Here is a 14861-nt window from a genome sequence, read left to right on the forward strand (position 1 = left end):
TAACTTGACAGAACAAAAAAGACCTATAAGCAATACCATCTCTCACTTTCTTTTTTCTCTGTCTCTCTCCCTCTTCCTTCCTTCCTTCCTTCCTTCCTTCCTTCCTTCCTTCCTTCCCTCCCTTCCCTCCTTTCCTCCTTCCTTCCTCCCTTCCTTCCTTCCTTCCATTCCTTTCTTCCCTCCTTTCCTCCTTCCTTCCTCCTTTCCTTCCTTCCTTCCCTTCCTCCTTCCTTCCTTCCTTCCTTCCTTCCTTCCTTCCCTTCTTTCATTCCTTCCTTCTTTTCCTCCTTCCTTCCTTCTTTTCCTTCCTTCCTTCCTTCCTTCCTTCCTTCCTCCTCTCTCTCTCTCTCTATTTTCTCTCTCTCTCTCTCTTTTTATTCAACTGTCAACATGGAAATTTTCTACAGTTTCTCATAATGAAGGTACTAGTAAGTCGATGACAGAATTCTGGAAACAACAACACAGTTTACTTTGGGAATGATATACAAGCAGGCAAACACAACGATCGGTGAACTTGAAACATCACTGTAATCCAACAATGTCCATTTTTTGAGTCTATCCTAAACATAATTTTGCTTCAGTTTTTTATATTATTATTCTAAAGTCTACATTTGATAATTTTCTCATTAATTTTTTAGCAACCGAAAGATAGCATGAACTTGTTTCTTGAATTACCTTTTCTGACCTTTTGCAAGATGATAATTACAAAAAAGGAGGCCTGGAAGGACTTGTACAAAAATTAAGCTTATAAAGTAGCTAAAATGGCCCTTCTGTGCTGGTGTCGATTTCAAAATTAACATTTTGGTTCATGTGCTTCTAATAATCACTGACCCTTACTTCGTGTACTTTCCACAGGAAATGAATACAGCAGAAATTACTTTGACCCACTGATGGATGAGGAAATAAACCCAAGGCAGTGTGGGATGGAGGTCAGCAGAGAGGGTGAGCTAGAATTAAGTATGTAATTTTTGTGTCAGAATATTCTTTTCCATTCATGAAAATGAGGTGACAAAGATCACACATGCAGTTCCGTTTAGATTTTGCAGCTTACAATTTAAATGGTAAGTTTTAACCACTAACAACGTGATGGGCAGCGAAGGTAATTTTTGATCAAGGACAGCCAGCTGGTCAGATAGAAGCAGCAAGAATTTGCTTTCATTTGACACGGGGCCTTAAGCAGTTTGGTGTCATTATAAGGCCTGTGTTATGTATATGAGGCGCATCATTCCTTTCCAAATGCCACCTCTGCTCCTTGAGCTTAAAATGAGCATTCTTGGATGCAGCGCAAAATTCATCTAGCATATGGAGCTTCCGTGCCTAGTGACTACTGAATTCCTTTCATTGGAACGCATGGAACCACCACTTAAGTTTTGAACCACAAGGTGCAGTGATATGACTTCTTATTTCTTCTTCTGTAACCTTGAGTCTGGTTGCAGTTGTAAAATAACAAAGACCGTATTTCACCGTTGGGCGCCAGTCACAGAATCTGCACTTTTTAGTGAAAGAGAGGGGTAAATCCTCTGATAAAAGGGATCAAACACAGTGCAAACATTTTTCGAAAAGACAGTTTTCAGTAACTATGTCTAATTTTAGACGATACAGGATCCACAGGTATCATCAAAAGAGACATGTACAAGAGAAGGCGAGGACTTACTCTCAGGATAGTTTTTAGCAGTAGCCCAAAGCAAGGTGAACTGAAAACTGAAAAAAAAAATCCCAGCCTTTTATTTGCCCAATACACTTGGGGGATGAAAGGTAATCCCAGTGAATTCTGGAGAGGACTTATTGGTTGTATTCTTCTTGAAGTCTGTTTTAATTCCTCGGAGATCACAATATATAGTTGCATTGGGGGGATTTTTGTAATGTCAGGACGAAAGTGGACTTAATAAGATGTTCGATAAGATATGAATGGCTCTACCCATGGACAAGTAAGTGTAATGGAATAAAATATCGTGGGTCACTCTCCCTTAGTCCGCAGTGATTGTCCAATGCCTGTACTTCCCTCTGGGTCCTACATTTTCAAGCAGGTGGCCATCTTTACATCCAGTTTGCCAACTATCTTCACCCTGGTTCAGCTTTGTTCTCATATTCATTTGTTTATCATTTGCTTTTTTCCCCCCGAGTCAATACAGCTTTTATCGCATCTTGAAAATATCACAGATACGTCTGAAAAAATCACCGGCATCTTGCTGTTTCTGTAGCTGGACGACTTAGATCTTACTCATCAGCCCTGGTGAACTGTTCCTTTCTCAGAAACATAGATAACATTCCCAAATTTTCTGACATCCTTGTTTTTTTTTTTTTTTTAATTTTTTTTTAATGTTTATTTATTTTTGAGACAGAGAGAGACAGAGCATGAACGGGGGAGGGGCAGAGAGAGAGGGAGACACAGAATCGGAAGCAGGCTCCAGGCTCTGAGCCATCAGCCCAGAGCCTGACGCGGGGCTCGAACTCACAGACTGCGAGATCGTGACCCGAGCTGAAGTCGGATGCTTAACCGACTGAGCCACCCAGGCGCCCCTGACATCCTTGTTTTTAACTGTTGTAGCTTACCTAGTCAAAGCAACTGAGTTCAATCCAAGTTCAATGTCGTTTGCCTCAAGAATTCACTCATCTTTCTGGGCTTGAGAGATTGAACAAACAATGTCGGGCCTCATCGAAACCCAGCAGATGTATTTCTCACCCAAGAAATTCCGGATTCCAACAGGAGAACCATTCTCCTGAATAGCAATGTTGATGGGGAAGTGAGCATCCATAGACCTGATCTTGTAACGGAAGCCCAGTGTAACGCCCTTGACCGTGGTCTGTATGTGACTACGGATGCTGCAAACAGTAGCCAGTTTTTTCTTTTTTAAAAATTTTTAAAAAATATTTATTTTATTTTTGAGAGAGAGAGAGAGACAGAGTGTGAGCAGGAAAGGAGCAGAGAGAGAGGGAAACACGGAATCCAAAACAGGCTCCAAGCTCTGAGCTGTCAGCACAGAGCTCTACACGGGGCTCGAACCCACGAACTGTGAGATCATGACCTGAGCCGAAGTTGGACGCCCAACCGACTGAGCCACCCAGGTGCCCTGCCAGTTCTTTTCTGTTTCCCACCATTTGTCAAGTCAGAACCTCTTCCTTTTCTTTCCAAAGAGACTGAGCTCTGTATTGACCTGATTTAAGTCCCTTCACAGGATTCCTCCGGGGCCCTTCACGAGAACAGTGCTTCCCTTCAGAGTGATGTCAACATTTTCTGGAAGGTTGTCAGTCTCATTGCTGAGAATCGTCTTGATTCTTGCAGTAGGTGTGGCAAAGCTATTTATAATTTGTTCTCTACTTACTTCCAAAACAGTTTGAGGCAACGTATAATAGAAATGTAAATGTATGTGGTGAAAGCAGAGTTCAAATATAGATGAAAGAGGGATTTGGGGGCACCAAAAAAGGGAGAAGTAAATGTATGAGAAATAGAGGACGGTATTATACCTATACTCAAGCACTTATCTTACTTTGTGCTTCCTGGAATTTAAATATAAAGGGACATATGTTAGACAACGTTCAATGTTTCGTAGAATTTATGACTCTTTTTCAGTGTCAACAATCTACCAACACCACCACCATTTTCTCTTTTTAGCAATAAGTCCTGGCAGGATAGTATGTTAATTTTTATGTAACAAAGATTGTAGAAACAATGGACAATTGGTTCTTGGCTCTTGGTAAATACACTTTACTTAATATGGACTTCAGATCTCAGTGCTTCTATATACCGTCCACTCCAAAGCTACATAGCGTTTTATTATTTTACAATTGTGTATATGATTTGATGTAGGTAATATTAGCTTACGTGTCAGGGGTCTCCAAAGAAACAGAGCACAGAACCAATAAATAGGCTTTCTTTTTGTTTGTATGTATTACATAATAATAATATACATGTATATAATACATATATTTTATGTATATATATATGTGTGTGTGCATACACACACACACACACACACACACATACACACACACATACAGAGGGAGAGATAGAGACAAAGAGTGACAAAAAGAAAGGGAGATTTATTTTTATTTTCCGAAATTGGTTCATGTGACTGTGGGGGCTGGCAAGTCGATCTGCAGGGCAGTAGGGCAGGCTGGTAGGATGGAGATTCAGGTAAAAGTTGATGTGAAATTCAGGCAAACATTGATATGCAGTCTTGAGACTGAATTCATCAGGGCAACAGACTGGAATGGAGGCATAGTTTCTATCTTGCCGTGTTGAGGAGAATGACTTCTTTGGGAAACCTGCATTTTCCCGTATGTCTTCAACTGATCAGATGAGGCCCACCCACATTATGTAGAGTAATTCGCTTTACTCAAAGTGTACCAACGTAAATGTCAATCACATCTAAGAAATACCGTCACAGCAGTATCAAGACTGACGTTTGACCAAACCACTGGGCCCCACAGCTTACCCCAGTTGACACATCAAGTTAACCATCACATGTTGAATTTATTTAATAATAACTAATTCATAATAATACCTTACAGAGTGTTGAGGCCCATGGATTTGACACACAAAATGTGTTTTCCCTGATCACCAGACTTTAATTATGCTTCTCTTTCTCTCATCACTCTTTTTTTTTCCTTTGACATGCATCCTAGTTATTATTTACATATTTATTGCTATACTTATTTCTTTAGCAGCTTTCTTTTCCACTAAACCTTAAAGGTCCTTAGACTCCAGCGTAATGTTTGGCTCATAAGATACATGAGATCTCGTTCTTTGTTGCCTCTCAGCATCTCTGCTGTTCCTACCCAGTCTCGAGTGAACACCAGCTCCTATCTGGAATATTTTGGACTGCTTTTGTCCACATCCGTGCCTTCTCTCCTTTAATCTGTTGTCCACACAGCGTCTTGCCACCCCCTCATTGATGCTCTCTTATTGTTGCCTATTGCTTTCAAGGTAAAGACCAATATACTGTCCTTCTTCATCTCAGGTTCCTGCCACGTGCTCACTGTGCTCTGGCCACGTGGGACTTCTTCTTGTTCCTTATATTCATGGAGCTCTTTCTGGACACCAGACACTCACAGGTGCTGGGGCAGCCTCCTTACTGGCCATTGGACTCTCTTCCCGAAGTTTTGGCTTAAATGTCAATTTTCAACTCCCTTGACTAACCAAGGTGATGTTTCCCTGTATACCTTCTTTATCACACTCATACGGAATGATCACTAATCTCTTTATTAGTGAGGTTATCCGTGATATGTATTTCTCCCCATATTCTGAACACAGAGGGCAGAGATATTGCTTACCTTGTTCACTGATGAACTTTTTTAAGTTTATTTTTTTTTATTTTGAGAGAGACAGAGTCAGCGTGAGGGGAGGCGCAGAGAGAGAGGGAGACAGAGAATCCCAAGCAAGCTCTGCCCTGCCAGCACAGAGCTAGACAAGGGGCTTGAACTCACGAAACTGTGAGATCGTGACCTGAGCTGAAACCAAGAGTCGGACACTTAACTGACTGAGCCACCCAGGTGCCCCATGCTGATGAATTTTTAAATCTTACCGCAGCAGATGGCATAGAACATGAGTCGACTTGAGGAATATTTGTTGAGTTCGTGTATAAATGACTAAACAAACGTGAAGTGCTAAGCATAATATCCAAAACCTGGCAAGTCTTCTGTAAACATTGGTTATTATGACTTACTGAGTGCTCAAGGGATGTCTTCAGGTGGGTATAGTAGCTCTGACCCACCAATGCAAAATCACCCAAAGTAGTTGTTATTATTTCCACTTTTAAGATGAAGAAACAAGCTTAGAAAGATTTAGTATTTTTCTTCAGATCACAGAGATCTGGCAAGCATGGAGGGGACCCCCATCTTTGGCTCTCTCTGTTCTCTTTCCCCTCGGGAGTTACATTTGTGCTGTTGGCTTTCTCTACCTTTCCCTTTGGGAATATTTCTGGAGGGGAAAATAAGCAGATTCATCCAAATTGTTGAATTTGAGTTTGAAGGGGACATTCTCTTGTTTTCAGTTTCTGTCTTATGTAACCCGTTTGACTTTCCAGGGTTTTATTGGGGCATCATTGAGGGGGTTTCCCTACCGGGTCTGCCTGGTAAGGAAAGAAACCAGAACCTCTATAACAATTATTGGTTAGGGGTCTCTTATTCAGGTTTCTCTCATACAACACCCCAAAAGTGGTCTAGAATTCATTACTTCATAGTGAAAACACAAACACTAATTCAGAATCACAGAATCTAAACTATTGAAAAAGTATGCACTTCATACACTTGCTAAATGGTTAACAAACAAGTTGGGGGGGGGGGTGGCTGCCCTTTGCTGGGTACCTACTCTATGCCAGGAATGAAGCGAGGTGCTTTACGTGTGTTATCTTCTTAACCCTCACAACCACTTCATCTTTGGGGCAAGGAGATTCGAGTTCAGGGACTCTAAGAATCTGCCTCAGGTTACAGAGCGAGTAAGTGGCAGAGTTGGGATCTGGAAGTAGGTTCGCCTCTCTCTAAAGATGTTATCTCTGTATTGATCCCATTTACCTTTTGGCTATCCATTCGTTTTAACATCCAAATGTATGTTCATTTATTCTTGTCTGTGACCCCCATCGATGTATCAGGACCACCAAGTCCTTATATTGAAGCTTTTATTACATCTGTAGGTATTTCCCCATCTATGCCTTTGCTATTGCTCATTGTTAACTTCCAAATAAGATTCTTTTATGAGCCATATATCAGCTTTGTAAGTTTTGTAACTGTTCCACTAAGAGTTATAAAGATCCAGGCAATGCTGGAATGCAAGTTCATGCTTCCCTGATGCAAAATTTGCAAAATGGCTTCCAGAAATGGCCCCTCTCCATTTTCCCAAAGTGTTGGGGTGGTAGGAGGTTTGTGCTGGCCCTTGTCAGGAAAAGAACGCTTGCAGGTCAACTGCTACTTGGGAAAGCCATCTGCAGGATTCAATGAGCAGAAGCTACTAACTTTAAAGACCTTTTTAGGTTGCCCTTTCAACCATTCTATCTGACTCCAGCAACCTAAGCCTATGAGTATAGGCTACACTGGATTTTTTCCCCAACACTAATGTTCAAAAGATCATAAGCATGGATAGAAAGGGGAGACCTGGAATTTTCAGGAGCTTCTAACTGGCTCAGTGAAGACCCCTCAAGGCTCTTCTAGACCACTTGGTGGTAGAGTTTCAGGTGTGAGTTCCAGAATTAATGACCATCTTCAGTATTGGCTCACCCATGGAGTGCAAAGAGAGAGATAAGTAGTAAGAATACTTGGGCTGGATTAAAACTACTACTGTAAAAGTGCAACCACAGTTTAGCTGGTTCACTTGCCTTCTATAGGAAGGGGAACATATTTGATGTATGTATGTATATTCGAATTCTAAGACTGGGGTGGTCATCCACATTAGCATCGTTTATGTTTGGTTCTTTCCAGCAGCAAATCTACCTGGATGATTCTTTAAACCCTCTTTCAGTGTCGTGTTTTTATGATTATGTGTTTTTTTCTTTGATTCTTTGGTTGTTTGTGTTTTTTGTACTGACATAACCTTGTTACTTTAGGTTCACAAAAGAACTAAGTAGCATTTGTATTTGCTATTATATTGCATTAGCATATATATGGGAATCTAAGACCACCTAACACCACCCATGTTTGTTGTTTCTTATATATATTCAGTAAAAAATAAGTTATACGGCGAGTATTAGTAGAAAATGTTCATTTTGCTAAAATATTCTTTTCTATGATTTGACAAACCATAATGGCTTGTTCTGAAATGACTCTTGTGTAGTATATATCATATTCCATTGAATATTAGATCACTTTTAATGGAGAAGAAGTATCCTATTATGAATAGCCTGTGATATACATTTAAAAGTCCTTGTTCCAGTTATCATTGATTTACTAAAGGTTTTTTTTTTAATTTCAGAACAAGGCAGCATATTGGATAGAATTTGTGTCTATGACCTATAAATAACTAAATAGCCATAATGGTTGATAATTTCTTTTTGTAATTAAATTAACTGATGAGAAAGTTACCATAAATATGTTCTTTTAGCACCCCTGCAAGTTGATACTAGAATTCTCAATGATCGATTAATGAAGCTGTTTGAGGAGAGAGGACAAGGAGAAGCCCAAGGTAAGAGACTAATTATTTTCAACCTTTTGTATTAACATTAGTTGCAAATTCATTAAGACGGTTTCTTGCAAAAGCTAATCTGTATTAAATATAACCATTGATTGGTGGCCTATGTGTGCTTCTGATGGCTGAAAATCCCTAAATATAGCTAAAGTTGGGGGGAAAGCTAAACATGGCCCAATTTTCTATAAGTACATAGAATTTATAACCCTAAATGGCAAAAATGATTTACTTACTATTGCGGGATCTTACAATGGCATATGGCATATTTGGATTCTCTAATATGAAGCCATTCTTTTTAAAGAGTGTGTTTTAGCTTTTAAATAAGTGCTTTGGGTGATAGAAGACAAGTAGTATATTGTCTTCAATCTTAGCATGGGAGTTCATATTTATGAATGTTAGGCTCTTTAAGTAAGTAATTCTCATGTGTATTAATCTAGGAATTTAAAGGTAATCCCTTAAAAACTAAAATCTAAATTCTTAGGTTAACACATACAAATTCATGCCAGAACCACACTGGAGTTTTTACCAAAGCATTAAGTGTCAGTTGTATACACATGCATTCAAATTCATGGGGAAAAATTCTATTTTTTTTTTCTTTAGTGTTTGCTTAGTTCTTCTCAAATGATCATTTTGTCTTTCTTATTTATTTAAAAAATTTTTTTTTAACGTTTATTTATTTTTGAGACAGATAGAGACAGAGCATGAACGGGAGAGGGTCAGAGAGAGGGAGACACAGAATCTGAAACAGGCTCCAGGCTCTGAGCTGTCAGCACAGAGCCCGACGTGGGGCTCGAACTCACGGACCGCGAGATCATGACCTGAGCCGAAGTCGGCTGCTTAACCGACTGAACCACCCAGGCGCCCCTTGTCTTTCTTATTTAAATAATTCTTTAAAATTCATGTGAGGAGGCAGGACTCATGGTTAAGCCCTCTATATTTTATGGTATTTTTCTATTGACTTTATGTTTAATCTTCACCATTTACTAACTGTGTGACCTTGGGCCAATTTCTTAACGTTTCTTTGCCATTTCTGTCAAACGGACATATCACACTTGCCACAACGGGGTAGCTACGGGGATTAAATTATTAATTATTATGTGGGCAGACATCATAAGCACATACAGGGAATAATGAAGGTAACTGATGATAACTGATAATTGATGAAATGATGGTGAAGATAATTGATGATAATGAAAATATTAACACCAGCTAAACATTTACTGAGTTCTTACTAGGTGCCTGGCACTGTCTTAGGACCATTCTATTCTAAATAGTGTAAATATTAATTTATTTAAATGTCATAACAATTCTAAAGGTTAGGCCCCGTTTTTATTTATTTATTTATTTATTTATTTATTTAACGTTTATTTATTTTTGAGACAGAGAGAGACAGAGCATGAATGGGGGAGGGGCAGAGAGAGAGGGAGACACAGAATCGGAAGCAGGCTCCAGGCTCTGAGCCATCAGCCCAGAGCCCGACGCGGGGCTCGAACTCACTGGCCGCGAGATCGTGACCTGAGCTGAAGTCGGACGCTTAACCGACTGAGCCACCCAGGCGCCCTTAGGCCCCGTTTTTAAATCCCCATTTACAGAATAGCATCCCCTAAAAATTTTATTCCTGCCTAGATACATCTCCCCTTTGCTTTTTAATGATCAGATTGTGTAACTTTTTATTTCATTTTGTCTTTATAAACCAAACAAACTCATTTTTCAAGCCAGCTTGATCCCTCGTTTTGAGAAATCCTAACTTGAATAATCAATTAGTCAGGACTCCCCCGGAAAGCAGAATGCAGTAAAACCAATAGAAAGAGAGAGTTATGGGGGCTGGCAAGTCTGAAATCCTTAGGACCCACTGGTAGGGTGGGGATTCAGGTAAGAGTTGATATGAAATTCAGGCAGGAGTTGAAGGCTTGAGTCATAATCTCACAGGACAGCTGGCTGGAGATTCAAGTAAGATAGAGTTACAGTCGTGAGATGGAAATCCACAGAGCAGACCAGCAGGCCAAGAACTCAGGCCACGTTTCCTAGCTTGCAGTCTTGAGACTCAAGTCCTTCCTTTTTGGGACACCCCAATCTTTTAGTCTTAGGGCTTTCAGATGACTGGGTGAGGCCCACCCACATCATGAAGGGTGATCTATGTTGCTCAAAGTCTACTGACCTTCTAAATGTTAATCACACCTACAAATCCCATTGGATGGCAACATCTAGACCCGAATGTGAACAAACAGGATGCCACAGCCCAGCCAAGTGGACACATAAAATTAAACATCATAAATGGTTATGTTTGAGTAAGTGAGACGTCTATATTTTTAGTCTAATATCTGAGTCAGCAAATAGATATTGAATACCTTTTTGTGTGTGTGTGCTAAACATTGAGCAATGCACGTTTGTATCGATCATGTCCCTTCGATTCTGACACGTCTTTGCAACGTGGATCCTGGAAGCCACCCAGGTACACGTTTACAGGTAGCACCTAACAGGCTTTCGAAATCATTTGTGAGCTTACAAAAGGCTTATGGAACTTGCAGAGTGAAGAGTCAGGCTGCTTATCAGTTATATTATACATGAGGATATAATTGAGCTCTAGAAGGTTTAAAGACTCGTGCAAGGCAAGACAGTGTATCCGTGAACAAGGAAGAAAGGCCAACAGGACTCTGGACACTGTAGTCCAGTGCTCTCTCTCTTCAGTTCCCCGCCTCACATCTTGCTGGAAACCAAGCTCTCTTCCTTTGGTTAAAAGTGCCCAGAGTTTTGTTAAAATTCTAACTTTGGAAGGCGTGGAAAATCCCATATTTTATCTTCCGGCGTTTTTGTTTCCGAGCCTGGAAGAGAGACGTTTGTTTTATATTTACAGTGTCCATCCAGCTAGATGAAGAAATGCATTTTGTAGATGCTACCGTTTTCAGATGATCGAGAGAGAAATAACGTACATGCAGCGTTTATAGGCATGCAGACATTTCTATGCAAATAAACAAGGCAACCCAAATAAAGCCCCTCTGTGTTTGCATAGCTTGGGAACTGTTCTCAGCGTTCCCCACTTGAAAAATGAACCTGGGGCGCCTGGGCGGCTCGGTTGGTTAAGTGTCTGACTTTGGCTCAGGTTCGTGAGTTCAAGCCCCACATAGGGCTCTGTGCTGACAGCTCAGAGCCTGGAGCCTGCTTCGGATTCTGTGTCCCCCCTCTCTCCCTGCCCCTCCCCCACTCATGCTCCGTCTGTGTCTCTCTCTCAAAAATAAAGAAACATTAAAAGAAAAGAAAAATGAACCCAAGTGCACTGGCCTCTTCTGAACCTCTTCATCTCCTAAGTTGGTTTTAACAAAACAACAAGAACTGGTAGGTGTTGTGGTAAACAACATGTAATATTAAGGCACAGAAACACAGAGTATCTACACTTCAGGATCTATATGGTAAGTGGGAAAAAAGGCTGGAATGCGGAACCTATACTTTACCCACTTTGTGAGCATCACAGGAAGAGGAACAAAAGTTGTTGGCGTTGTGGTTGTGTTTTAATCTTAAAACTTGCCCCGGGCTTTCGCGATTTCCTGGTACATTAGACAGAAAATAATTTGCTTAAACTGTAGATTACGGAAAACCAAGCTTTATCCCCTATAAGACAAAAAAGTGGTTAGATTACTGTGTGTTCAGCCAACGTTAAATTGACATAGAGAAAGTCAAGTTTCATGTGATCCTTTTGGGGTAAATAGATGGGAGCTGCCAGGAGGAGATTTTGGATTCTGAAGAGACAGTGAATTCCAGAAAGAGACCGGAATCCCACAAAGAGGGCAGCGAGGCATCTGAAGGATATGTTCAGAAAAATACAATTCTGCTTGGAAGTTCTTCTTTGGAACAGGTCAGCATTCAAATATACATCGCTAAATGTTAAAATAATCGCTCTCCTTTTTAAAAAATATTTATGTATTTTGGGGAAAGCACAAGTGGGGGAGGGGCAGAGACAGGGGGACAGAGAATCTGAAGTGGGCTCCGTGCTGACAGGCTGACAGCAGAGAACCCCATGTGGGGCTCGAACTCATGAGCCCCGAGATCATGACCTGGGCCAAAGTCCCACACTCAATTGACTAAGCCACCCAGGTGCCCCAAGATCATCTTTTTCTAAGATAACAGTTGAAATGTCGGTCCTGCCCATTGTCTCTTGATTTTCCCAACCCATGCCTGTCTAGAACGCATGATTCATGACTCACCCAAGTCTTTTCCCTCATTTCTCGTACATGTTGTATCATGCAGAACTCATGCTGTTTCTCAATATCAATCCCAGCCCTCACACAATTTAGTTTTACTTCATCCGGTTTTACTTCATGCTAAGCTTGCTCACAGGTAGCATATTATGAACGGTCTGCAATGAAATCTGAAAACAGCATCAACATACTTGGATACAATTAAGAAAGTCCTTGGATCTGTTTTGCATGACACGTGAATAATCCGGTATTTGTGAAGTCACCGTTTAAAAGGGAACTTGGACATTTTAACTGTTGTGACTCATGCCCCACAAGGCCGTCTGTAGCCCATGGATTGTGTTGCCTTTGGAAACACTTTCCTGTTTTCTGTATGTGTTTCTGTTGATCCATGATGTGACATTATGTGCTCAGATCCACCAAAGAGAGAAGCGTTACACATGGGTAGTTCCAGAGGGGGGTGTGTGTGTGTGTGTGTGTGTGTGTGTTGTTGTTGTTGTTGTTTGTGAAAGGTAAGCTGATTCAGGCCAAAAAGGAAAAAAATATCACGAGGGACAAGTTACATCCCCAGAAGGAGATGACTCATACATAAAATATCCAACACAAAGGAGGTACTCCTTAAATGGCAGGAAAGAAAGAATGGCGTTCTTCCCAGGGGAAAACCTAGTTATCTGCAACTGATTAAGAACAGGTACATCATATACAATAAATGATAAGAAATGTCCAGGAAGAGAGTTTAAAGATAAAATTATTTTATTTTTCATTCAATACTTATTGGAAAAACAAGGTATTGTTGCGCCCCTGAATTTCTTCTGTGATCAAGTTTGTTAAAGCTATGCACCTAATTGATTGGTTTTGTTTCTGGCTGGGTCATTCTCAGACCTAAGTCATTTCATGCCTTTCCTACAGGCTTTCTAATGTCTAGGAGATAGAAAACGTCTTCATAAAAATTCGTAGGGTTAGTTTATTCAATTAAGTCACCAGGCTTTTGGGAGGTTTTAAGACACGATTTATGTGTAATATGCCATAATAAGGAAAATTATTTTCAGTTTTTGTCTTGATTTTACAAATAAAATGTTGGATTTGGTGTAGTGGAGGAATAATATGCTAGTTTGAACCAAGCTTCTTCCAGGGGCACATTCTGAAAAGCTTACCAGTGTGTAAGGTGCTTGGGTGGCTCAGTTGGTTAAGCATCTGACTTCTTGATTTCGGCTCAGGTCATGATCTCAGGTTCCTGGGATCGAGCCCTGTGTCAGACTCTCCAGTGACAGTGTAGAGACTGCTTACGACTTTGCCTCCCTCTCTCTCTGTCCTTCCCCTACTAGGGTGCTCTCTTTCTCTCTCTCAAAATAAATAAACATTAAAAAAAGCTTATCAGGGTGTATTAGCTACCCTTACTTTTTTAAATCCTTTTTTTTTTAAGTTTATTGACTTATTTTGAGAGAGGGGAGAGAGGCTGAGAGAGAGGGAGACTCTCAAGTAGCCTCTTCCCTCTCAGCACACAGCCTGACACAAGGCTGGAAATCACAAAAGTGTGAGATCAGGACCTGAGCTGAAATCAAGAGTGGGATGCTCAACCCACTGAGCCACCCCCTTTTCTAAATTCTTTACAACTGACTGGCATTTGGCAATGGGACTGAATCAAATCTAGTATTCTGCATGAGTGAAAATCACATCTAAACCCTCATTCCCCAAATACGAGCAAAAATGGAGAAGTGTAAAATCCATAATGAAATCTCCATAAATAAAAGACGGATTTCGTAAGACACTTTAACAGATTAACCAGTATATTTTCTGTAGGCCGGACTGTACTTACCTCTGTGGTTAATATGGAAAAAGTTTTGGAGATGAAATGGATTTTTATTTTTATTTATTTAAAATAATTTTTTTAGATGTTTATTCATTTTTGAAAGACAGAGAGAAACAGAGCACAAGCAGGGGTGGGGCAGAGAGTGGCGGGGGGGACACAGACTCTGAAGCAGGCTCCAGGCTCTGAGCTGTCAGCACAGAGCTCAATGTGGGGCTCGAACTCATGAACCGTGAGATCATGACCTGAGCCAAAGTCGGCCTCTCAACCGACTGAGCCACCCAGGCGCCCTTGAAATGGATTTTTATAAATCGCTAAGGACATTTACATGAGCTCAACTTCTACATGATTACTTGAACCAATACAGTCGCTTCTGTATCACTCCTTAAATATTATATTAAATATAAATTAAGATATCATGAATAAAATTATAAAGATAAACAGAACAACAGCACAAACATCATATCATGGTGAGAAAAAAAAAGCAGTGGTGACTTTCCACATGTTAATTCAAGGGATTGGTTAAATCTACATAAGAAAAATTTACTGTCCAATTTATGGCACTCACATGTTTCCTTCTTTAGCCTCCATTGTAGGTATTTAGTTTTCTTCCTCATTAGTTACCTGGCATACGTTTTTGAACATCCCAGGAAACAAAAGGTTTCAGATAGGGGCATTCTTGTCAGAGCTGACTGGCATTGAAGGAGAAACAGGTTACCATGTAGAATGAGTAAACACATTCCACTGA

At 40.4% G+C, this 14861-nt stretch overlaps 1 protein-coding gene, 1 long non-coding RNA gene and 1 pseudogene across 3 annotated transcripts in view; 1 reads left to right on the forward strand and 2 right to left on the reverse strand.

The window, feature by feature from the left end:
• LOC102949347 overlaps positions 1–14861 on the forward strand; it is a 247426-nt gene that overhangs the window by 25408 nt on the left and 207157 nt on the right. Inside the window, exons 4-6 of the mRNA XM_042987577.1 lie at positions 856–942; positions 8045–8113; positions 11821–11966. Of these exons, the coding sequence (XP_042843511.1) occupies positions 856–942; positions 8045–8113; positions 11821–11966 (302 nt within the window). The remainder of the gene's footprint in view (positions 1–855; positions 943–8044; positions 8114–11820; positions 11967–14861) is intronic.
• Positions 2225–5547, reverse strand: LOC122238465 (annotated as a pseudogene).
• LOC122238350 lies at positions 10667–14818 on the reverse strand. Of its 2 annotated transcripts, none has more exons than XR_006217260.1 (4): positions 14682–14818; positions 12316–12479; positions 11570–11722; positions 10667–10938 (listed from the first exon to the last, which is right to left on the reverse strand). It is a non-coding gene; the product is annotated as an uncharacterized LOC122238350 (long non-coding RNA). The 2 variants fall into 2 exon arrangements; XR_006217259.1 differs by having other exon boundaries at positions 11566–11722.

This window comes from Panthera tigris, chromosome B2 (genome assembly GCF_018350195.1).
Source record: "Panthera tigris isolate Pti1 chromosome B2, P.tigris_Pti1_mat1.1, whole genome shotgun sequence".
In the NCBI taxonomy this organism is placed as follows: domain Eukaryota; kingdom Metazoa; phylum Chordata; class Mammalia; order Carnivora; family Felidae; genus Panthera; species Panthera tigris.